The 27,667-nt window shown below is 33.0% G+C and overlaps 1 protein-coding gene across 1 annotated transcript in view; it reads right to left on the reverse strand.

Moving 5' to 3' along the window:
- Positions 1–27,667, reverse strand: part of BCKDHB (branched chain keto acid dehydrogenase E1 subunit beta) — a 252,004-nt gene that overhangs the window by 159,449 nt on the left and 64,888 nt on the right. Inside the window, exons 7-8 of the mRNA XM_012549184.3 lie at positions 3,904–4,001; positions 2,555–2,665 (exon numbers count right to left, since the gene is read on the reverse strand). Coding sequence (XP_012404638.1) covers positions 2,555–2,665; positions 3,904–4,001 — 209 coding nt within the window. The remainder of the gene's footprint in view (positions 1–2,554; positions 2,666–3,903; positions 4,002–27,667) is intronic.

The raw sequence follows: 27,667 nt of genomic DNA on the forward strand, positions 1-27,667 counted from the left end.
ATTTTAATATATTTAACATTTACTGGTCATCCTGCCATCTGGGGTAGAGGGTGGGGGGAAGGAGGGGAAAAATAGGAACAAGAGGTTTGGCAATTGTCAATGCTGTAAAGTTACCCATACATAAAACCTGTAAATAAAAGGCTATTTAAAAAAAAAAAAAAAGAATGTAGTATTAATGGTAAAAGGATTTAATTACCATTAGCCTAAAGTCTAGTTGTCCTTTCTCTTTTTCTATAAGTAAAATTAATTCAGATTCCTTTTTGTATTAGAAAAGGTATTCTTTCATCTTAGTTTTTCTTCTAGCAAGAAATCTAACAACTTATGCCAGGATCTGAAAAGTCAGATCAAACTATAGTCATTAAGAGCCTCCAAGCTTGTCAAGAAAGCACATTCTGACTTTCACTGTCACAACTCATCAGCCACTGTTAGAAAAAAATTTCTATGACTTCCTAACCATCCCTATAAATTTACAAAACAAAATAACCCTCTCTAGATTCTATGTCAGTGGTTCTCAAACTTTTGTTTTCAGTATCTTTATCCTATTAAAAATTATTGAGGATCTCTCCAAAGCGTTTTTGCTTGTCTGGATTATATTTATAGACATTTACCATATTGGAAATACAAACTATTTTTTAATTTGTAGACCCTCTAAAAGGGTTTCAGAGATCCCCAGGATTCTCTAGACCATACTTTGAGAACCACTGTCCTATGTGCTCTCCCTAATAATGCGTTATTTTCCCTAACAGAAAGTGAACTAGATTATTAAGGGTAGAGATTGTTTTGCTTTTGTAATGACATTCACAGAACTTAGCACAGTGTTTTACATATAGTAAGAGCTTAATATATGATTTTTCATTCATTCATTCTTTCCAAAACAGCACCAGAAGACTTTGTTTAATGTTTAATACATCTCATCTTCACACAGTACAGGTGTCTAATTTAGTCTTCTTTTCTTTGCCCCAAGAAAGAAGAAGCCTACACTACAAAAAAAACAGTAGCTTGTTCCATGATCATACAAAATATAGCCTAGGCAGCTAATGAATAAAAGCTGGCAAGAAAAAATCTTTTACCAAACTTTAATCCAGAGCTTTCTTTCCTACTTCTGGAATCTTCTACCAGGGGAAGAAGCCAATGTATAGGAAAACAAAACATTTTAATTTTTCATCAGGGCCAAGGAGAAACCCAAATCAGTGCCAGAAAGAATAGGGCACAAGTGATTTTTTCAAGTACCATTTTTACTATTCTTTCACACATATAGGATCCACCACCCTATGAAAGAATGGTATTCAACAATAAAGGAGCACAAATTACAACTTTAGCAGTGTGGGAATAAAATATGCCACAGCATAGCTCCTTCCTGAAAACCCAGAATGTTATGTCAAAGCCATCAGAGCAATGAAGAAATGGAAACTTTTGAAGCCCTCTGCAGGAAACCTATATCTAACTTGAGTAGAACATAAGAAAGTAGAGTATTTTGTTGTTGTTGTTGGGTTTTTTTTTTGCATATTCTTGCAAATTGTTCTTAACCATCATAGCTATAAAAATAAATACTGATTATTTCTGAAACAATGTATAACTAATCACATTCAGGTACAGTGAGATGAAGCTACAAAAATATTCATCTCAATAAATCTAATGGATGTAAATAGACACTTTGTCAAATAATAGAGTAAGACTCCATTTGACAATACCATTTACTAGAACTCAAAGCAATGATATCATCAAGTGATTTTAATATAACCAAGTACTGTATCAAAGTGATAAAAATGTTTAAGCCAAAAGGAAAAGAGGTAAAATTAAATTTTAATATTTTTAATTTCCATATTAATTTTCCATAACAATAAATTTAGAATAAGCATCAATTGTCATTACTATCTAAACAGAACTAATAAAACAGCCTTAAAAACAAAAAGGAGCATTACAATTGCCTTATTTCTACCAAAGGAGAGAAATAAATTTACTGTAAATTGATATGGGCACTTCTAACTGTGAGATATGTTGGTTTCTAACTGTGAGATATGTTGGTTTTAATAAGGTGAATGAAGACTAAGTCACACTCTTAAAAGGGCAAAGCATCTTAAACATAAAAGCAATTAAGAATAGTGCCAGCCCAAGAAGACGCATTCTAAATGGCTGTTTTCATAAAAAGAAAAAAAAAAAAAATACAACTTAATGGGAACAACATGAATCATAAAAATGTAACATTTACTCTGGGACCAAAAGTAATAGAATTACACATCATGTACATCCAGGGATAAATAAACTTCCTTATTTTCCATGAATTCTTCACATTTTGTGCTAATTCTATGCAGGCTAAAAACATAAGGAATCTGTAAAGCATAGTTTGAAACTCTCATTTTATTTACTCTATTCTAATACTCTGTTTTAAGTGGACCATGTGTGGGAAATCAAAAGGCCTATGGAAAGATTATCAAAAAAATTTCAAAAAATACTTATTCTCAGTAAACCAACAATATTTACCAAAGTTTGATGCCAATGGCAACCAATCATATCTTTGTAATATTAGAGACACTATTAAATTAGCTATGCTTACCTTACAAACTGTTTCTATATCCCAAGGTAGAATAGTTTTCAAGTCAATTACTTCACAAGAAACTCCCAATTTTTCTTGAGCCATGCTGGCCACTTCTCTGATCACATGAACCTGAAATGGGAAAAGGGAAAATCTATGATATTCTCCCTCAAATTAATACTATTTTCATAGTATTTTGGGGAATTAGTAATATTGTATTTAGTATTTAATAACATTTTATGAGAATTATTTATTTTTTAATTTATTTCATAACAATCAGAAACAATAAAAACTAAAATTCAAACCACACAAAGGAATCGCTAATAATAGTCTATGTACTAATAATGGAAACACAGGTAATATTTGGACAATTCTAAATAATTAACTTCTTAAGTTTTCATAAAAAGAATCAGAAGTACAAAATTACAAACAAGATCAATGTCATGAAAAAAATGAATGAATAATTTTGTTTATATTAAGATAATATTATGTTAATTAACGTCAATTATTAATTAATATTAATGAAAGTCACCTTCTAAATGAAAATTGATTTGGACTATGTAAAATATTAATTTTCACTTATGGAAAAATATACAAAGAATTATATTTCTATAGAAGGTAATTTCATTGGGTGAACAGAACAACTTTAATTTTATGATGACAGAAAAAGGATGTTATACAAATTGCCAAATTCACTACATTATATATATCTTATTACATAGTTATTAAAAATTTTTTTGCTTTTCAAGTATCTTTATACCAAGTAATGATATGAAAAAACCATTTCTTTAAAACATAGTTATTTTCTATCTGGAGAGATTTTATTTTGTTTGTTTTTTCAAATGTCAGCAATAAACTGATTTTCTATCCCTAAGCTCCTGTTAACAGAAAATACTTTGGACAACTGACACCTGAAGCTATAAATGCTATGTTGCAAAAGGAAGGGCCAATAGATTACTTTAAATTTTGAACATAATGATAGCAAAGATTATCTTGGATTTATATTCTTAAATGGAATTATGATGTTTTCAAAGCTACATACAGCAAGATTTCCAAGCATCATCTATCAATATCCCATAAATTCTCCACAGACCTCCTAAAATTAAATGGAGACCATTAGGCATGTGGAATGTACTTCTGTCATCCCTCATTTTTATCATTTGCCTACACCACATCCCAGGCATAATTCCTTGGATGAAATATTTTACGTGACTTTGAACAAAAATTATTTCTTAGAAATATGTTGCAATCTATATTACAACATATATCATTTCAGTGACCTTTAGTGACCCAAATTTTTTAAGTACTCAAACATTATTCTATTAGAATATTATTGCTAAAAATTAATTTGTTTCAAGAAGTTTACTTACCTGAGTCCCCCAGGCAACTAGAGTAACATCACTACCTTCCTGTAGGACCTCAGCTTGGGACAATGGGATATAATATGGCTCCACAGGCACTTGTTCCACTATATAAATATTGAGAAAGGGGTGAATTTATATTTGTTAAAGAAATTTTTTTAAATATCATAAAATGTCTAAATGTATTTCCATTAAAACGGTTTTTATCCTACATCAAAAGAGATAAAAGATATTGATTATAGCTCCATCAATATCAACAAATACAACATTTTTTAAAAGATGTCTGATTCACTAAAATAAATTATATTTTCAAAGTTTTTGCCAAGTATCAAAATTATAAGGCAAGGATGATAGAGGAAATACACACACACACACACACACACACACATATACGTGTGTGTGTGTGTGTGTGTGTGTGTGTGTGTATGTATATATAATATATACATTACATATATATAATTATTTGGATATCTCTTCTGCAAAGTCCTGGCTCTCAATATGAACATAAACCATTCACACATAGTTTTGATGAAGATGAAAATAGAGGGATATAAATAGCTTTTGATGTTCTCTCAGTGATCATCTTCAGGAAAAATTTCATCTGTAATTTTCTTCATGTTTTTGGTATTTTCCCTTCTTCAAAAAATATCGAATATTGATTTTCTAAGTACCTTAAAATTTAATTTGCTATAGCCTAGATTTTTCCAAGTTTCCATGAATAGATCTAGCTACTCATTCTTCCAACTTCATCTTCCAAAAAGTCATTTGTAATTCCATATATAGTCTCAGATGAGGTATCAGAATGCAAATATGATGATAGCAATGTAATCAATTATAAAGAATTACTATAGAAATAATCAAAACTATTCCATTTGTTCACCCCCTTATAGTTTGATCTATAAAAACTCAAAGTCATATGGCTTGAATGAGTTGTACACAAAGCTTTCCCCAAATCTATTTTCACCTCTATTGATTTTATTTACTTTATGTTTATATATTTATATTTATATTTATATATATTTATATGTTGATATCTGGACTTAATACCAAAGTGAAGAGATGGAAAGAGATCATCTCTATGATCTTTGAGATCATAGCTACAGATCATATCTATCATCTCTATTAACTCTGAGTTCAGGTTGCCAAGCTCAGATAACTAAATTTTCAGATATTAAAAGAACTAGCATCTGTTATTAGTAAGACATTATCAGTGACTTTTTTGAAAGATAATAGCAACCAGGAAAGGTCCTTCAAAACTGGATCAAGTAAAATGTTATCTCACTAAAAAAAAAAAGAAAAAGATGAGAATTAAGTTTATAACCATAGATCAACAAAGACCAGGAAGGTTTCTAATATTTCTGACAAAATTCTAAATATATTATTAAAATTTTATGACTTAAGAGGCAGATTCAAGATGTCAGAGAATGGACACTTTCTTTCTCTGAGCTCTTCCTGGCTTCCCTCAGAATCAACACTAGATCAAGCCTCTAACAGATTTTGGAATGGCAGGACCCACAAATTATTTGGAGTGTAACAAATTTCCAGCAGAAGATATCTTGAAAAGTCTTTAGAAAAGGTCTGCGTCAATTAGGGGACAGGGAGAGATAAAGTCCAGCACAGGTGCAGCATAGGGAGACCAAGGCAAAGAGGTCCCATGTGGGAAATCTAGTGGGAGGCTCTTAGTTAAAATACAGCAATGTTGGTTACTCTTTCCTGGTTCAAAAGGCCAGTGGATCAGCAGACTAGCTGTGAGATTTCCAAAGCATCTTAAGGAATAAAAATAATGAACCCCAAAACCCTACTATAACAGTCAGGACTTGATCAGGCCCAGCCTGAGGCCACAGTGGGAAAGTCATCAACACCAGCCTCAGCTCAGTGTAAAGACTCTGCTGCCCTATAGCAGAAGCTCAAAACAATCTCTGTTGTGCCCAACAAGACTCAATCTTTTAAAATGAGCAAAAAAAGAAAAAAGAGCTCTGATTATAGATAGCTATTATGGAGTCAAGAAAGAAAGAATTCAAACCCTGAGGATGCCAAAGGCAAAACACCTCCACATGAACTTTCAAAAGGGAATATAATTGGTCTCCAATACAAAAGGCTTTCTTGGAAGAATTCAAAAAGGATTTCAAAAGAGAAACAAAAGAAAAATGGGGAAAGGAAATGAGAGCTTTGCAGGAAAGTTAGGAAAAGGAAACATAAGTTAACTAAAGAAAACAGCTTCTTAAAAAAATACATTTAGTGAAATGGAAAAAATATACTGAAGAAAAACACTTCTTAAAAACAGATTTGGTGAAACAGAAAAAAAAGCAACTCCTTGAAAACAGAATTGGCGAAATGAAAAAAAGAGAACAATTCCTTAAAATAGAGTTGATGAAAATGAAAAAGAGAAGAACTCCTTAAAGAATAGAATTGGTGAAATGGGGAAAAAAAATTCAATGAAGAAAACTTCTTTTAAAGTACAATTGATCAAATGTAAAAGGAGGTTTAAAAAGATAACTGAAGAAAATAATTTAGTAAACATTAGAATTGGACAAATGGAAGTAAATGACTCAATGAGACATTAAGAATCAGCCAAACAAAACCAAAAGAAAAAAAATAGAAGAAAATGTAAAATACCTCAATGGAAAAATAACTGACCTGGAAGATAGATTCAGGAGAGACAATCTAAGAATTATTGGACTATCTGAAAACTATTATGGAAAAAAAAAAAAGAATTTGGACAACATCTTTCAAGAAATCATCAGAAAAACCACTCTCATATCCTAGAAACAAAGGTTAAAATGGCCATCGAAAGAAGATTAAACTGCAGCTAAGAATCAACTATCCAGTTAAACGAATTATTACCTTTCAGAGGAAAAGATGGACATTCAATAAAATAAGGAATAATTACATGAATGAAATGGAGAGAGAGAAGATCAATGAATTGGGCAAACAACTAAAAAAGTTAGAAGATGAACAAATTTAAAACCCCCAATTAAATACCAAATTAGAAATTCTGAAACTCAAAGGAGAGATTAATAAAATTGACAGTAAGAAAACTATTAAACTAATAAACAAAACTAAAAGTTGGTTTTAGGAAAAAAAAATTGATAAAGCTGTAGTTACTTTGATTAGAAAGGGGAAAAAAGAAAACCAAATTACCAGTATCAAAAATGAAAAGGATATACTTAACACCAATGAAGAGGAAAGTAAAGTAATAACCAGGAGCTATTTTGTCTTATGGTATGCCAATAAATCTGATAACCTAAGTGAAATGAATGAATACTTACAAAAAATATAGATTGCCCAGATTAAGAGAGGAGGAAATAAATTATTTAAATAATCCCATTTTAGACAAAGAAATTGAACAAGCTATTAATCAACTCCCTAAGAAATAAATCTCCAGGGCTAGATAGATTTGCAAGATTTGCAACCATTTAAAGAATAATTAATTCTAATACGATACAAACTATTTGGAAAAATAGAAGAAGAAGTCCTACCAAATTCCTTTTATAACATAATTGATACCTGAACTAGGAAGGGCCAAAATAGAAAAAGAAAAATGTAGGCAATTTCCCTAATGAATATTGTTGCAAAAATCTTAAATAAAAGTATTAGCAAAAAGATTACAACAACTTATCACCAGGATAATACACTATGAACAAGTAGGATTTATATCAGTAAATGAGAAGGCTGTTTCAATATCAGGAAAACTATTAGATAATTGGCTATATCGATAACCAAACTATCAGAAATCATATGATTACATCAACATATGCAAAAAAAGCATTGGACAAACTACAATATGCATTCCTATTAAAAACACTAAACAGCATAGAAATAAATGCAGTTTTCCTTACTATTAGGATTCTTTCAAGGTGCTAAGTAAGTGGAATTGAGGAAACAGTAGTTAAATCTAGTTTATAATTGATTTAATCCTACAACAAATAATGGTTTCCTAGTAATAAATATAATGATTGGTGTGTATACTCAGTGTGGGATATATAAGGAGGAGGTCTCAGGGTCAGGAAGGACAAGCCAACTAGAGGACAAGCCCACTAGAGCACAAGCCCACTTAAAAGCTCTGGGCTTCAGCCAGGATTCAGTCGAGGAAATTCACAAGCCAGAGAAGACAGCTTAAGCCCTTGGAACCAAGACTACAGAAGGTCTCCAGAAAAACTAGCCGAGCCCCAAGTGAAGGAGACAAGAATTTGAAGGAGACAATAAAAGGATTTGGACTTTAGCTCCTGGCTGCATTTGAGGTGATTATTATACTGAACTGAAAGGAAGGGTGCTCTCAGAAGCCCCACCAAGAAACCTGCTCTCAGAGAGATTATATTTTAGAGAAGAACATTACACCTTACAATGATAAGTAGCATCTATCTAAAACCATCAGCAAGCATTAGATGTAATGGAGACGAACTAGAAGCATTCTCACATTCTCAATAAGATCAGGGATGAAACAGGGTTGCCCATTATCACCACTACTATTCAATATTATACTAGAAATATTAGCTTTAGTAATAAAGAGAAGAAAAAAAATTGAAGGAATTATTAGACAGAGTAGGTAATGTGTAAACCAATCTATCTCTGCAGATATGATGGTATACTTAGAGAATCCTAAAGATTCAACTAAAAACTATCAAAAATAATGATTAACTTTAGCAAAGGAGCAGGATATAAGACAGACCCACATAAATTATTGGCATTTCTATATGTTATCAACAAAGTCTAACATCAGGAGATAGAGAAATTCCATTTAAAATAATTATAGATAATATAAAATATTTGGAAATTTACCTGCCAAGACAAAGTCAGGAACTATATGGACACAATTATAAAACATTTAACAGACAAATAAATTTAGATTTAAACAATTGAAATATCAAATACTAGAGTAGAGTGAGCTAATATCATAAAAATGATATTAATTCTATCTAAATTAACCTACTTATTCAGTGCCAAACTGTTGTGCCACAGTTCTCTTTTAATGTCCTGATGCAGTTTCCCAAATTGTCCTATTTAGTTACTCTGCCTCAGGTTATAACCATTCCCTCTTAATGTTTGCTAGGATAAAAGTCTTGTATCTTAGACCTCAAACTATAATTATTCCCTCTTAATGTTTAATGGGATAAAGGTCTTTATCCATTTTAGACATCATTAGAATAACAGGAGCCTCTCCAGTACCTCCCATTATGTCATCCTAGGTGCCTCCCTCCATTATGTCATCCTAGGTCATCCCCATCTCAGGTACCACCCCCATTATATCATTGTTCTTGTTACACTATAAAAGAATCTTGTATCCAACATTTTGTTGCTGGATTCTTTGAGACAATAGTCTCATTCAGCCCTAGGACTAAACATCACTCCATTTGGTCCCCAGTAAATCTCTCGCATTTAATAAATTATTAAATACTCTCTAATCTCTATCTTGCTCAGTTTCTCTGGCATTACAATACTAATCAAACTACCAACAAGTTACTTTATAGAGCTAGAAAAATATAACAAAATTCATCTGGAAGAACAAATAATCAGTAATTTCAAGGGAATTAATGAAAAAAAAAAAAAAATGCAAACAAAGGTGATCTAGTTGTCCTAGACCTGAAGCTATATTATAAAGCAGTAGTCATCAAAATCATTTGGTACTGACTAAAAAATAGAGTAGTGAATCAATAGAATAGATTAGGTTCACAAGACACAATAGTCAATGATTATAGTAATCTATATTATTTGTAAAATAAAGCCAAAGACTCCAGCTTCTGGGATAAAAACTCACTATTTGACAAAAAATTGTTGGGAAAATTGGAAAATAGTGCAGCAGAAACTAGGCTTTGACCAGCACCTAATATTATACCAAGATAAGGTCAAAAAGGATTCGTGATCAAATAAAAGCTCAATATGAGTTCAATATGGCAGGAGAAAAAAATAGCAAAAGTACACGTACATAGTGTTCAAAACAAGGGAACTGATGTTCTACATTGATCAGACTACACTGAGAGCACTTGAATTAGTTCTGGGAACCAATTTACAACTTAGAAAGGTAATTATGAAGCCAACAAAGAATACTAGGAAAAATACTGAATCTGGAGCCAGAAGATCTAGGTTCAGCTCCCATTTGTGCCACTTAATACCCATATGATTTTAGAGAAATCTCCTCATCTCTCAGTTTTCTCATCTATAAAAGTGGGAATGGGGTTAGATAACTTATAGTGCTAAATCAATAAGGTGAAGAATGCCTAGATAAGGACAACTAATATGGTGAATATCCTTGACATTAAGCTACAGGAAGATCAACTGAAGGAATTGAAGATGTTTACCCTAAAGAAATGAAGACTTAAGGAAAACTTGATAATTGTCCTTCCCCACCCCTACGCTTCCCCATATGCATACCTCATCAGTATTTCACTATTTACTGGTTCCTTCCTAGATAGGATTATTCAAAAACACTTTATTCTGACCTATCCTATAGGATTACTTTGAACTTGGAGTTGGTATGGGGAAAAAATAATGCCCTCATTTACTTCCTTGAGTTAATAGGGAACATAAAATAGCTAGATTCTGAAATTGCTGATAATTTATTTCTAGTCACAGAGTATTTTTTTAAGAAGTACACACTACTTTATAGAATATTCTTGACTTACAATCTTTTAAAGGGGACAATTACAACAGTATCACAATTGCAACAGAGTATAACTGAAGGGTGTTTCTAGGAGAAGAAATACCTTCCCACCTTCATCTCACTGGAAAAGAAAAACACTTAACAGAAAAAAATTCAAGTTTCTATCTAGTGAACCAACACTATAATAATATCAATCAAGTCTCATATTCACTATAAGGTGAAAGAATAAAATAAGAAAATTGCAAAAAATGAAGTTTTTACTTTTTCCAATTTGATTTTAAAATATGGAATTCTAGGTACAGAATGAAATTAGGGAAATCAGTAAACAATTCTCTTTTTTAACCCCTCTAATGATACTCTCTAATAATACTCTCTAACCCCTCTAATAGTACTCTGATAGTACTCTCAGGAGTAGATGCCAGATATAAAATATTAGAGTTTATATTTTCCTAATCATTCAAGTTCCTATAATTATTAATGAAATGTTTAAAAACAAAACAAAACCTTGGTGTATGAAGCTAACTTCAAAAGAGCAAACTATTCCTTTAAAAAATATATTTGAAGGCATAGACTTATCCTACATTTTAAATTGAATGATTTGATACTAGAAGATGAAGTTAAACTCAGTATTTACTAATTAAGTAAATATATTTATATTTACATACTTTATATACAGCAACTATCCCAAGCACTATTGAGAATTTTTTTAAAAGTTGAAGATTTGATTCCTGTTCTGAATGAGCTAACAAACTAACTAAAAAGTACAAGTCAACACTGTATTATATGAAGAATGGCTATTGTGTGTCAGAAAAAGAGTTATAAGCTGGAATAACCAGGGAAAATTCCAGGAAGTGTGAGAATTAAGCTCAAAATGTAAGAAATTTAAAGGAAGAATGGTTTTAAATTAGTAGAAAAAGGGAGAAAAAGTGAAAAGGCATTCTACACAGGAGACAAAGTATAAACAAAGACAAATAAGTGGAAATGAGTATTTAGGGAAATGACAAGGAAACTGATCTTACTTGAATAAGAGTGGACAATCATGAACCATTTATCCCAAATTTTTAGGGATAGTCCAGATTTCAAGGAAAGAAAATATTTATAACAAGGCTTTGCAAAAGGGAAAATCAGCTATCAGATCAAATGTTCTGATGATTACTATATTGGTAAATAAGAAAGAAGCAAATTATGAAGTCCTTTCATATCAGATTTTTACTATTTTACTGTATATTCATAAGTAGGAAAATTACAAGATCAATTTTAGGAAGGAATTTTATGAAGACTAGATCAAGCAAATGTATGGGAACAGACTATAGGAAAACAAATAGGTGCTATCCGGCTTGATCAAACTCTAACAGTTCAAATAATTAGCTCATAAGTCAAGGGAGTTATTTTTTTGAAAACTCAGTTAAATATTCTAATCCCATCTTGTGTTGAAAGAAATTGATTTAAGCAAGATGCTAGAAGCCATACTCTACCTAAAGTCTACTATATTATGTCTATTATTTTTATGCATCTCATATATGAAAAAGCCAAGATACTTATTTTGAGTATGAAAGCAACAGCTCCCCAAATGATATCACCTCATTAATCACACACTTCTTTAATTTTCTTAACTCCATTCACAGAATGACAATTAAGTGGCAGAAAATGAAAAGGAAGGGAAAGGAGAAGGGGGAATAAAGTCCATTTTACCCTCATCTCTGTTTTCTTTTATACCTGCAATCATGACAGACATCCTTTCTCCATCCTACACCATTTAGCCCAGTTCTTCAACCATCACTTTTCTCCCAAGACTTCACTTTTTTTTTCTCTCCTCCCTCTATCACTTAAGCATACATAGCTTCTTTTCTCCTCTGTTGTAGACTAGCAGTAGCAGTTGGAATTACTTTAGTTTCATGTCACCAAGAGTTGTAGAGAGCTGCAAAGATGCGGAGGACTGGAACTCTGAAAAGGTGTACTTGAATCCAGAACAGCAGAGTACTTAAGTCTAAGTACCTATGCAATGTGAGATAATGTGAGACAAATGTAAGATAAAATATACTTAGATGATATGGTGATGTGATGGCTCTCCTCAAGATTGGCACCTGCTGAATATGGTGTGGTGAGGCAATCGTAGGGAAGGAATGGAGGGCTGAGCGAGGGCTGCTGCAACCCAGTCAGTAGGAAAGACTTCAGGCTCCAGACTCAAGAGTTCAGGACCCATCTTTGATGAACCACATGGCACCTTGCCTGCCTCCTTCACTTCTCCTGCTAAAGGCCAAGGTGATCCTAACTCTGACTGATCCAGAGGCCTTCCAGAGAGCTAGCCCGGACATTACAAAGGGTACCTTCTGGGATCTTGAGACAGGGAGTCAATTAGAGTCAAATTAGTATAGGGGCTATACTTAAAAGATATTTCCTACTGCCTGCCTTTCCATTTCTGCAGTAAGATCAGAGAAAAAAAGAGTTGTATCAGTTTTTGGAATTCTAAGATATAAAATTCAAAAGTCATTTTCCCATTAAAATATCATAAACAGCGACCAAATTCTCTGAGAACTATGGTCTAAATATGTTATTTGTGGGTTTAAACATTTTTCTGATTGGCTTGAGGCCCTAATAAAAATAATAATACAATGAAGACATTTTCACAGATGTAGAGGGCCTGAACTCTGAAAAGATATACTTAAGATACTGACAGCAGTGTACTTACAGTTAAGCACCTACTCAGTATGATTGATGAAATAATTATTCTCTAGTTAAGCTCATACCTAGTGTAATATAATGATATAATCACTCTAATTAAGCATATTCTTAGTGTAATATGATAATATAATGGCTACAGTAGGTGCATGCTCAAGTGTGCTGTAGTGATATAAATAGTGAAATATTTAAGGGCTAGAAGGACTCTAAACAAGCCTGTCAGCCACAGACACAAAAGAGTCTCAGACATAGACACAGAGAAGATTCGGGACTCCATCTTTAACCAGCCTCATGTTGGCTCTCCTGCCTTCATCACTTCTCCACCTAAAGACCAATACCAAGGCCCATCCTGAGACCTTCCAGAGAACTTGCTTGGACATTATATTTTGGCACCTAAACTCAGAACTCCAGAAACACAGGGACTTGCAAAGCAGAACACAAATCAGTTTGACTGACATGATTGTGAATTCAGTGTAGAAGTCCCTGTGACCCTGAAATAGAGTGAGTATAAAAATAGACAGGCAGGAAATTTTGGTAAGGACTAAAATAGTCACTTTCGTTTTTCAGTTGAAATGGGACAAATACTAAGAAAAGAGCCTCCCCCACCCCAAGGGAAGAGTGTAGAATGCATAGTTAGGGTAATAAAGAAGCAAGGTTTGTTGGTAACTTGGAAGCAGATCATTAGACTCTTAAATATATTAATGTGCATGTCTTCTTGGCTCTCTAAGGAAGAAAAATTAGAGCCAGATATATGGGAACTAGTGGGACAGCAACTAATTGAATTTTATGAAGCTATGGGTCCTAATTTAATTCCTAAAGAAACATTCCTTATGTACAACATAATACAATTGCACAAGTTCTAAAAAAAAGGAAAAGTTTTAAGGTGGACAGTCAGACAAGGAAGTATGAGGAGAAAGAGCAGAAGAAGGGGGATGTCACTGACAAAGCAGCTGAAAGTATGAAGAATTGGACAAGAAAGGAGTTAAGTACATCGATGATGAACTTAAGGGTTTGGTGCTTTTCACTTTCACAGCTCAGTTACATCTGAGCAGGCGCCCTTAAGGCATTCCCCATCTCCTGTCCTTCTTTCCTCAATTCCACCTTCCCAGGCAGAGGAAGAAGGAGGAGTGGAAAGGGCAATGACACCATCAGTACTACCCATGCAGCAGCTTTGTCCACCCCCTATGACATGATTACAAAAGGCACAAGTTAAAGCTAAAGAGGAAGGACAGGATACATCTGATTTGAGAGTAGAATATAAACTGAAAAGTTTAACTCTTCAGGTTAAGAAAAAAGAAGATACACTCCTTTTAATCTGGAAATTATCAAAGATCTGAAAAAGGATTGCATTTTTTATGGGTTTACATTGCCTTATGTTAAGATGTTATTAGAGAATTTAGCTTTTGAAGTTTAAACCCCTAATAATTGGAAATCTATAGCAAGGACATGTTTAGAACCTGGACAAAACTTGTGGCTTTCTGAGTATAGTGAACTCTATAGAACACAAGACCAACAAAATCAGCAACCTGGAGTTAATATAGCAGTCACCTTTGACCAACTAGCAGGTGTAGGTCCTTATGCAGACACTTTAGTGCAGATTAATTACCCTTTGACAGCATATAAACAAATTAATTCTATTGCTATCAAAGCATGGGGCAACCTCCCAGGAAGACAAGATAGAAGCCTTCAGGAAAATAGTGCAAGGTCCAAATGAACTCTATGCTGCTTTTGTGAGATGTCTGTAGACATCTATCATATGAACTATTGGTGAAAATGCAGCAACAGATTGATCTAGCAGTGTTACTACTGGGCTTATATCCCAAAGAGATCTTAAATAAGAGAAAGGGACCTGTATATGCAAGAATGTTTGTGGCAGCCCTCTTTGTAGTGGCCAGAAACAGGAAACTGAATGGATGCCCATCAATTGGAAATTGGCTAAATAAATTGCGGTATATGAATATTATGGAATATTATTGTTCTGTAAGAAATGACCAGCAGGATGATTTCAGAAAGACCTGGAGAGACTTACATGAACTGATGCTGAGTGAAATGAGCAGGACCAGAGATCATTATATACTTCAACAACAATACTATATGATGATCAATTCTGATAGACGTGGCCTCTTCAACAATGAGATGAACCAAATCAGTTGCAATAGAGCAGTAATGAACTGAACCAGATACACCCAGTGAAAGAACTCCGGGAAATGAGTATAAACCATTACATAGAATTCCCAATCCCTCTATTTTTGTCCACCTGCATTTTTCATTTCCTTCACAGGTTAATTGTACACTATTTCAAAGTCCAATTCTTTTTGTAGAGCAAAATAACTGTATGGACATATATACATATATTGTATTTAAGTTATACTTTAACGTATTTAACATGTATTGGTCAACCTGCCATCTGGAGGAGGGGGTGGGAAGAAGGAGGGAAAAAATTGGAACAAAAGGTTTTGCAATTGTCAATGCTAAAAAATTATCCATGCATATATCTTGTAAATAAAAAGTTATAATAAAAAAAAGAAAATGCAGCAACAGAAATTATGATGAGACAACTTACTAGAGAAATTGCTAATGAGGTTTGTAGAAGAATTATACTAGGATTACACAAGGATGGTTCTTTAGAGGAGATCTTAAGATGCTGTGCCACAGTGAGCACAAATACCTTTTATACTCAGGTTATGATGCAGACAGATTAATTTTTGAAATGACACCTATTCTATAGAGGGTTAGATTCACAAAACACAAATCACTGGCTGAATTATTTTCATTTCTAATCATTTCAGTTGTTCTCTAAGTTAACTTTAATTCATTCTCTCAGTTTTGGTCATTAAAATTCAAATTAGTTGACATTGTATGTTTAACTTATGAACAAAATTAAGGGGAAATAACCAAAAAGACCTGTGTATAAAAATCTCAGTACTGCCATTTGCAACATGAGCAAATTTTATATTCTTTCTGAGCCTTAGTTATCTAATCTATAAGATGGTTTTTAATAATACATTGTCTGGCTCATAGGATTATAGTGATTAAAGTATTTCATTAATAACAACAACAATTTGACTTCCAAGAAATTTGGGTTTTAGTTATAGTTATGATATCTTATTACTCATTATTTAACCTTTCTGGTCCTCAATTTCTGCACCTTTGAGTAAAATGAAAGGATTGAACCAACAAGTTCTAAATATCCTGCAAATCCAAAATTTTACAATTCTAATTTAACTATATGACCAGTACTCAGTTGCAGACTATAGAAAATAAAGCAAATGACACATATCTTTCTTTCAAAGAGCTTACAATCTAAATAAGAAAATGAACATTTTGGAAACAACTTGTGAGGAATCAAGTTCCAAACTCTGTGATGAAAGGCAATCAGTAATGCTTATTAGATGGTTTGTTTTCATTTAGGAGTGAGTATGGGGAAAGGGGCTTAACAAGTGTCTAGCTATGTAAAAGATACAAAGAGAGGAAAGGGAGAGAAATGAAAAACAATCAACATATTCTAAGAGTCCCTGGGATACTAGTAGGGTAGACAGACTGTACCTTTTTCCAGGGTTTTAAAGACAAGTGAACTAAAATAAGGTATATTTCTATACAGCAAACTAAGGATTTTTTTAATTGCCTGAAGGAAATAAGGAACCACTAGAACTTATCTCTGACATAAGAAGGAAGTTACCAAGTTTGACATCCTTTTAATAATATTTTCGTTTATGTTCTTGTAGTCACACATTAGTCACTAATTTCTTTTGGTGATATTTATGTTACTCTGTATCAGTTCATACAGTTTCCTCTCTCTCTGAATTCTTCAAATTCACTATTAACTATAAGAAAATTAGAAGAACAAAGTATATTCTACCTCTCAGATCTGTGGAGAAGGAAGGAATTTATAGCCAAAGAAGACTAGAGGATATTATGAAATGCAAAATGGATATTTTTGATTATATTAAGTTAAAAAGGTTTTGTATAAACAAAGCCAATGCAGACAAGATTAGCAGGGAAGCAGAAAACTGGGGAAAAAATTTTACATCCAAGGATTCTGATAAAGGCCTCATTTCTAAAATATTGACTCAAATAAGAATACAAGCCATTTTCCAACTGATAAATGATCAAAGAACATAAACAGACAGTTTTCAGAAGAAGAAATTAAAACTATTTTAGTCATATAAAAAATGCTCTAAATCACTATTTATCAGGGAAATGCAAATTAAATACAGTTTTGAGGTACTACTATACACCTCTCAGATTGGCTAAGATGACAGGAAAAGACAATGATAAATGTTGGCGGGGATGTGGGAAAACTAAGGCACTACATTGCTGATAGAGTTGTAAAATGATCCCACCATTCTGAAGAGCAATATGGAACTATGCCCAAAGGGCTATCAAACTGTACATACCCTTTGAACAAGCAGTATTTCTCTTGGGCCTATATCCCTAAAAGATCATAAAAGAGGGGAAAGGATCCATGTGTTCAATAATATTTGTAGCAGTCCTTTTTGTAGTGGCAAGGAACTGGAAACTGAGTGGATGCCCATCAATTGGATAAGTTATGGTATATGAATGCTATAGGATATTATTCTATAAGAAATAATCAGCAGAATGATTTCATAAAGGCCTGGAGAAACTTACATGAATTGGTGCTATGTGAAATGAGTAGAACTAAAAAAACATTTTACACAGCAATAACAAGATTATGTAATTATCAATTCTGATGGACATGGATTTTTTCAATAATTAGATGATTCAGGCCAATTCCAGTGGACTTGTGATGGAGAAAGCCATATACATCCAAGGAGAGAGAGGATTGTGGGGACTGAGTGTGGATCACAACATTGCATTTTCACCTTTTTATTGTTGTTTGCTGCTTTTTGTTTTCTTTCCTATTTTTTCCTTTTTTAATTTGATTTTTCTTGGACCACATGATAATTGAGGAAATATGTATGCAAAATTTGCACATTTGACATATGTTGCACTTCTTGCTGTCTTAAGGAGGAGGTGGAGAGAAGAGAGGGAGAAAAAATTTAGAGTATAGGATTTTGCAGGGTGAATGTTTGTAAAGGGTTGAAACTATTGGGTTGATGCACTGAGGTCGGGACTGCTGAGCACTTGAGGCTAACTACTGATTGGACAGTACTCTATGGGCATATGCTTGGAAAATGGTCCTTTCCACTATCCGTACTGGCTCAATGATTGGTATATAGAGGATTGTAGGAGGGACTAGGGGGTGGAAAGAGACTAGCCAGACACACTCTCAGCAGTAGACAAGGGAGAAAGCACTTGCGAAGATTCTCTTCCATCCCCTTCACTTCTACACCTAAAGACCAAGAATAAAGACGGACTTTTGCTTATCCTGACTCCAGCTGATTCTAGAGTGTCCTGGTGCTAGTGTCGTCATTACAAATGTCGAAAGCTATTTATGCATGTATTTTGAAAATAAAATACTAAAAATACATTAAAATTTTTAAATAAATTAAAAAACAAATTCATCATTCAATAACATTTCATTATATTCTTATCCAATTATCTTTCTGTATCTTTTGAACACTGATGAACACCTATTCTCTACTGAAATGATGACTTTGTTGACCTTTAAGAAAGGTACTTTGTCCTGATTCTTCTTCTACCTACCTTCTTTTCAGTTTTCTTTACTCCATCATCATCCATGTCCCATTCCCTATGATTATTATTTCCCATCTTTCTATCCAGGCACACCTTTTCCTCTCTAAATATATTCTCATCAGTTCACACAGAACCAATTACTATCTCTCTACAAACAATTCCTAAATCCACATATCCAGCTCTTACCTCATTTCTGAAGTTCATTCCCACATTACCAACTAACTGCATGCTAGACATCTGATAAATGATGCACTGACACAACAAACTCAAATTGTCTAAAACTATGTTCATATCCTCAGATCATTATCCAAACACTTTTTGGGGGTGAAAGGGGCTGTTCTAGGTCATGTGATCAAGATGGAAGACTAGACATTATATTTAATCTTCGTAATTTCTAAATTTTCTCTAAAATTAGAAGTATACACAAGATATAAAGCAATTTCACCTGTCTCCTCGGCCTAAGATACCAAGAAAGCAAAAAAGATTCAATGAACTAACAGTATAGAAGAGGTGATTAGGAGGTGCAATGTATAGAGTAATAGACTTGGAGTTAAGAAGACCTGAGTTCACATTCAACCTCATAACACTTACATACCTGGGCAAGTCACATAAACCTGTCTGTCTCAGTTCTTCATCTGTAAAATAAACTGGAGAAGGAAAAGGCAAACCACTCCAGTTTCTTTGCCAAGAAAACTCCAAACAGGATCACAAAGAATTCAACATGACTAAAACAACTGAACAATAACAAAAAAAAAGAAGGTTATAACACACTTAATATGTACATCTGCCTCAACATCTACCACACTCTCACAGCAGAGCTGCACAAGCTCACTGTGCAGTGAGATATAATTCAACTCTTATCTTCCTCCTCTGCTCTAAGAATTTAGAAATTTGAAAAGATAAAACCTTACTAAGAATGAGACAGTAGTGTGGCAGAACAGAACTAAAGAACAGAGGGAGGGAACTGGGGCATGGCATATGTGTGTAAAGACTGTGTTGCATGGGGGCATCTAGGTGACATGGTGGATAGAGCACCAGCCCTGAAGTCAGGAGGACCTGAGTTCAAATTGAGTCTCAGACTCTTAACACTTCCTAGCTGTGTGACCCTGGGCAAGTCACTTAACCCCAATTGCCTCAGGGGAAAAAAAAAAGATTGTGTTGTACACTTCACTAAATCTAAAGGAAAGAAATAGGTTAAGATGGCTTTGAAGTCCAGCCCCCAGAGAGACAAGAATGAAAGGGGAAACAAGTCAGAAAGCATGCAAAAAGGAACTATAAGAGGAAAAGAAAAGTAAAATGATCAAAGATTGAAGAAAAAAATCAATTAAAGACCTTGAAAATAAGCAGATAAGCCAACAAGGAAGATACCACTAAAGAAGAAAATATATCTTCCAGAACAGGTGAAAGAGTCCAGATATCTATGAATAAATATTAAAGACAAAGGAAAATGAACTAATGCCTGAGGAGGCAGCGAATTCTGTGGATTCCCAAAAAAACATGTAACCACAACAAAATGTTCCTCAATGGCTTGGCTTAAAAAGAAAAATAAGATTTTTGAAAGCAAGATTTTTGGCAGGATGTACAGAGATAATTTAAGGATTACAGTTTTTTTAGAAGATTCATGGTGAATCAAATAACCTAAACACTATAATGGTATAAACAATAAATAGAAATTGCCTAGAACTTCTGAATACAGAAACCAAAGTGCCAATCAAAAGAATCCACAAATAAACCCCATCCCAAAAAAAACCTCCAAGGCTGTAAACTCTGCAACATAGTTGTAAAATTTAATAATTTCACTAAAAAACAACAGTCCTGTACAAGACCATGAAAAAGACTTTCAAAAATATTCCTGAAGAGGGCCTCAGAAACCATTATGAACACAAATTCCTAACCTCAAGAGTCCATCCTTGACTATTCCTTTCATCTCACCCCTACCCCAATCCAATCAGTTACTAAATCTCATTGATTCTATCTATACAAAATCTCTCACATCTATCTTCTTTTCTCCATTCACATGCCTTTTTCACTTCTCAACAAGATATTCTAATAGCCTAACAGAAGTATTTCTTCTTATTTCCAAGTTTCTCTCCTCCCCAAACCAATTTTTTCATCCTTATCTCAGAATGTTCCTTATCAGAAAGTATAGTACAATCAAACTGCACTACTAACTATAACCTGAAGTAAACTTGCTATACTCACACAAGTTGTCCTCTATACAAACTTCCATGAAGAAATTCATTTATACCTTTTATTTATGCCTTTAAGAATTTATGTCCTTCTTCTTCATGTAAGACTGAGTTCAAGTGCCTCTTCATGGGCAACATCTTGCCTGATCTTCCAATTCTTAATTCTTTCTTCAATCTCTAATTTTCCAAAAGCACTGTCTCTTAGAAAGCACTTGGTCTCTCTCCTGTTCCCATTACTCTCTAACTTATATAATAAAAACTTTATATGTGTATTGTATTCTCCACCTTCTAAAGGAAACATAAGCTCCTTTAGGACAAGAAATATTTCTTTTTTTCAACATATTCCAAAACATAGCACAGTACCTTAACATATTCCAAAAACATAGCATAGCACAGTACCTTACATGTCATGTTGTAGGCAGTTGATGAATTTCTTGAATTTAATTTAACAAGCATACTATGTGCCATGACCAGTGCTAGCTGACTACCTAGATAAGAGAGATACAAAACTGAATTCATATAAATGGGCTATATAGTGGATATTTTAAAAATCAGAGAAGATTAGTGCTAGTAAAGTGAGCACCAGAAAAATGCTGGGAGTTGCTGAGCAGAATAAAGAATTAAGAATAAAAGCTCTAAAAAGATTAGAGTTAATTTAAAAGATTTAAATGAATGGAGTCAATTAACAACATATGAAAATAGAACACCAATGTCTGCACAGTTTTTCATATGCCCTACTTGCAACATCAGTATAGTGAAGAGAGTGCTATACTTTTAGGCCAGAAACAAAAAGAAAGAAAAAAAAAGGGTTTTAAGTTTCATCTATGCCACTATGAGTATATTTATTCAGAAGTCACTTTGTCACTTTGCACCCACGTTTTCTGTTTTCAAAATAATTTTTGTCCTTCATACTTCACAGAATCATTGCAAGGATCAAATGAAATAATTAATAAAATACTATAATACAAAGACATCTCGTATGTACACAATTGTTTGCATATTGTCTCCCCCATCTGACCATGAAGTTCTAGAACAAAAGCACTGTTTTTAATCTTTCTTTGTGTCCCCAATACAAATACCTGGCAAATAGCACAAGCTTATAAAATATGTTTTGACTTGGGCATATAATCAGCTATTATCTGCATAGTTATTTCAAATTAATGTTCTATTCAAATGGTATTTTTTTACAATTATAACTTATTTGAATATCACTTATAGATAGAGTCCATGGATCTAGGCACAATTACTATCAGCTTCATTCCATTTGCCATTTAAAGTATCCCTAACTCAAGTCAGCTACCTATAAAATGTATAATTTGAAAGTCAAAATCATCTATCACACTCACATGTAAGCAACTTACTTAGGTGACTGAACAAAAACAAGTTTTTAGATAATCAATATGTTAAAAGTGTTTTTAAGCTGTCATCTTTTCAGTTAAATATTCTTAGACTACTCTTTTACAAAAGAAATATATACTAATAAAATACCCCCAAAATGGCCTTCAGCTCCTAAAAATTGCACAGTATTCACCTTAATTTAAAAACTAAACTCTTCAGCTCAAATTAATATGTAAATTTTTTTTCATTTATGCAAAAAAACTACTAAACACTTACTTAGTATTTTCTCAAGATGACTGATTTTTCAAGATGTAGTATATAAACATAGAACTCACATATTCCAGTATAAATAAACTAAACTACTTCTCTTCACAATGCTTCAAAATAACGAATTCATCACATTTTCAGTCTCAAGTCAGGCATGACAAGAAAATAATGTTTTTGCAAAAGCCATTGAAAATATGCTTTAGTACACTTCCTAATAATGCCAAATTAATCACAACTGTCAAAACAAATCAGTTTATTAAATGTCTTAAAATTTCCCTTTTTTCTCAGTAATATACAAATTGTGATAATTTTTAATAAGCTTCACATCATGCAAATTAGCAACCCACTACTGTGTTTAACCATCAGTTTGTCCATTTTTGATACACATGACTTCCTTAACTAATTAATCCACTTTCATCTATGCTTTTCAACAAGGACCAAGTTAGGCAAATTGAATTGGCTGATGTTCATTCACATAAACATGCTTTCTAAACAAAGCAAACTTGGCATCACTTCATTAAAGTAAGTGAATAGTGAACTAAATGACAGTATTTTCCCAAGTTTGTAATCTTCCAGATTAAAGATTATCTCTACTGGTTATGACCATAAGATTTTAAAAGTAAAAACAATCACACAAGAGAAAAGGGAATATAAATCAGGTATCAGAATTTAGGAAAGTAATATATATATATATATATATATATATATATATATATATATATATATATATATTGTTACCAGCTTTTAAGAAAGGATTAAGATATAAAAACTGACATGGCTATATGATTTTAGTCAATGTTTTAAATGGATATGTTTCAACCTTGAAGCTTTTAGTTTCTTAACATGTACTTTCTTCCATCCATAGAAATAAATACATTATCCAGTGGAGGCCACTGGAGCCCAAACACCAGCTGCTGCCACTGCCTAAATACAGAACGAGCAGATGGACAAAGATTCTGAAACATGGCAACTGGCCATAATAATAATTTCAGGGATAGGAAAGGGAAGCAGAAAGGCAAGAGCTGCTGGGTGGTTCCTTTAGGATGCAGGAGCCACCTTTGTTACTCTCTGGTGCCTCCTTGTGGTTGTTAACATCACAATTTCTAGAAAGGAAAATGGAACAATTTAAGGTAAGACTAATGAAAATTTACATAAAATAAATTCAGAAAAAAATTAGATCTATTTTTTTCAATTTAAGCCTTATTGTTGGCTTTAAGAAGTATTTAAAAAATGAGTCGCATTTCTAGCACTATTTCATTCCAGCAATACTTCAAAAATAAGTTACTTCATTGGTGGAGGCAGAACCATGGAAAAAAAAAAAACTCAATGTCTTTCTATCTGGAAAAGTTCTAAGACCTAATTAAGCTTTTATTCCACTAGGAGAGTTTTCTAAAATAGCCTTTGTCCCAAAATCATTGTTATGGGAACTTCTTTCTGGTAGACAGGAATGTCCCCAGTAAGTCTCTTAAGTTTTTTCTGAGTTCTTCAGTCTTCTCCAAATTTCTTTCAAGTCTCTGAGGCTTTCAGATGCAAGAGAGAACATGGAAGATAACAATCCTACTTCAAGTTGCTAAAGGAAAAATAAGACTTTGGGAAAAAACTGAAATTAAAGGAGTTGCTAGTCTCCATCATGAAGATCCCCAGTTTGCTATACTAGAGACTTTGTGGAACCTCCCTTTATAATGAGATTTAGGATTTTCTCTTGATTGAGTTGAGCTACCTCATTCCCAATGGGAGAGGATCTTTATTCTGCACTGTCTAGCATATATTTTCAGATCTATACTTTCTGATTGCTATTAATTTGGATAAGCCAGTTTCTTTGCTAAGTGCTATATTTTCATTATATTGCTGGTATTAGGTAGGAAAGAGGTAAAACCTTGGAATATAAAGCTTGGGATCCTCCTTCCTTTGATCAACAATGCTCAAAACTTAATCTGAACTTGAAAACCTCATCCCCAAAACAAATAATATTCAAGAGAGAAGATAAATATAATTCTAACCTAGTATTTCTTTTCTCTAAGAACAGCAATAGGGTCTTTAGTTCCACCCATCTGCTTTCCCTTCTGGGAAGAATCCACCCCTAGGAAAGGGTGGAGAGAAAAGAGGCTAGAGATGTGTGTTCTGTCTCTATTCAAGATTCGGACATCCCCCAAGCTACATGAGGGAAAATTCTTACAACATCAGAATCCAGGATCACCTCTGCAAAATTATGAAGCATCCATATAGGAGGTTAGTTTTTAAAATTTTTAAATACCATCTCCTACATAACATCTTTCCTGACTCTTCCCTATCCTCATCACTTTATACTATGCATATGTGTTATGTCTTCCAATAGAAGGTAAGCTCCTTGAGGGCAAGGATTAGTTATTTGGATCTCTGCTTGGTTTCTAAAAAATGATTTGTTGCCAGATTTGAATTCAGGAAGATGAGTCTTCTTGATTCTAGGCCCAATTAAAGAGTACTTTCTAGAATGTTAACCCCTAAATTTAGGCTGGAAAGAAACTTAAGAGGTTTTCTTTCTAATCTTCTTATGCTACAGATATGAAATCTTGGTCCTAGAGAGAAAAAACAAGTTTGTCTCCAAGGTCACATAACCACAAAGGGACAGAGGTCCTCTGATTCCAAATACAATTATCCTCTCCCATCATCACCATACCCTCTCCATAGCTGAACAGATTGAAGAGTAATTCCAAAAAAACAAAGATGGGAAGAATTGGGAAAAAAATATTGGAAGAGAAGGGGAATGGAATAGGTAGAATTGCAGTTGGGGAAAAAAAAAAAGAACTGATACCACTAACGAATATTCCCATGAGCAGGAAAGGACAGTTAGGTTTAGTACAATGGGTAAAGTGCCAGATCTAAAGTCAGAAAGACTCCTCTTCTTGAGTTCCAGCCTCAGATACTTACTAACTATGTGACTCTGGGCATATCATTTAAACTTGTCTGCCTCATTTTCCTCATCTGTAATGGAGGAGATAGCAAACCACCTCAGTATCTTTATCCAGAAAAACTGAAATGCAGTCACAAAGAGTTGGACATGACTGAATGACATAAGAGGTTAGGTGACTTTTACAGGGTCATACAAATAGTATGTGACAGGACTTGAACCTACTTCAATACTAATTGGCTTCTTAACAGGTAAAAATTTAAATAGCAATTCCAAAGTTGTCATTCAACTTCTTATGGCATTAATGTATATATTTGCAAAAATAAAACATATTAAACTTAATTGTGTTTTTAGAGCCAGAAGTCAGCCTTTGCTATAAACTGCTCCTGATTTACATTAAAAAGTAGGAGAAACTAGTAAAAATAGAAAAAATGGAAAGAGGGCATATTTTGAGATTTATAAAGAATGGGCTAAATAAGTACTAATTATATTTCCCTACTTAAATGGTCCTTGCATAATATTATTCAATCATAGTATAATTTAAAAACCCAGTTTCACAAAAATTTGTCTTTATTTTTCAAAATACAATGTGTTCTATAAATAAGTTTTTCTCTTTTGATGGATAACTGGAAAATTTCTCTAAATCTGTTGAGGCCACTGACCACATATATGAAAGCTGCTTCCTCCTAGATGTTTCACAATATTTTTTCATTTCACATGTTAAGACTAGTAGATGCTAATTACAAATAAGAAACATTTAGCTGACATCTCGGAATAAAGTCATTTAATTAATCCTAGCAAAATTATAGGATTTTTTTCTTTTATTCAAATAAGTTTTTTTAAATGATATTGGACATCTATCAACTATCTCAGGAAAAAAATTTTAAAAATCAACAAATTTTTGTCCTCTCCAGCTATCTAATATTAGTTCATGACCTTGTTATCACTAGTTGGTGAAATAGCATTCCACACTTTTTACTGCTTGTTTATACCTACCTTCAACAAATATATTCATTTTTTACTTTCCCAAAGCCTTCAAAAAGTTACATTTTATTCTAACAAAAATATTTACAGGTGTCAATATTCCTAAACTTAGTCTTTGATAATATTACATCAATAAAATTACCAACATTGGCTGGCTAATTTCAAACTTAAAAGAAAACCAAAACCTAAAATTCTTCTTCTAAATGCTTTGTATTGTAAATTCTCCCATTTTCACCATCAGTCAAGCTTACAACTACCAACTGTCATTTTAACTTAGAGCTTTCCAGTGTTTTGCTTTTCTCTGAACACTATCTTCTCAGGTTAATAATTAGACATCATATTAATGATAGGTAAAACCTATATGTAATAATCTAATTGACTCTTAGCAAAGACAACTTACTTTCCTCAATTTTTTTTTTAATTTAAAGATAAGGAAAGGAGTGATAACAGAACTCTTTCTACCACTGTTTTTAACTTCTCACTAAATTTTCAAATTTGATCATTTATATTTTGCCAGAGAAGCGCATATGCCTTGATGAAAAATATACATATGATAACAAGCAATATCTACAACAGAAAAGAAATTGAAAAAGTTCATGAATGATTTAAATTAGCTATTCTGGATAGATCCCACTTATTTCTCACAAAGACTATCACTTGTATTAAATTTCCTAGTTTTCATTGGACTAATAAAGAACATTCAATGATATAAAAAAAAATCAGATTCAAATAATCTAAAAAGTTACTTCCCACCACTCACTGTAGAGCTTAAAACTTAAATCTTGTTTTCTTACGTCTGATAGCATTATAAAAGCCATGGGGAAAGGCTATTTTGATTCTCTTCAGAACACAAGAATTTATGTATAATTAATTTATTTCCTGCAAAACATCCTTGGGACTATTAATATATTTGCCTGAAAGAGTAATTTGAACACTGGAAAGAACAAGGCTTTTAGTCTTACCTACTTTGTTACTATAACAACCATGATGAAAGTCAGATTTATTACTACATCACTGATGTCATATTTGTACAATTAAATGAAAGTGAAAAGGTCAAAAGACATATCAAAATAGCTTCTCCACAAGCTGCCTAGATCTGATAATGTCATGCTGATTCATTTTCTCCTTTGATTCATAATCATTTTCTATGCTTGTCACTGTACAAACAACTTTAAAAAAACTGATATCTTTGTCACCTAAATATTTTCTAAA

The sequence above is a fragment of the Sarcophilus harrisii genome, chromosome 4, assembly GCF_902635505.1.
Source record: "Sarcophilus harrisii chromosome 4, mSarHar1.11, whole genome shotgun sequence".
NCBI classification, from domain to species: domain Eukaryota; kingdom Metazoa; phylum Chordata; class Mammalia; order Dasyuromorphia; family Dasyuridae; genus Sarcophilus; species Sarcophilus harrisii.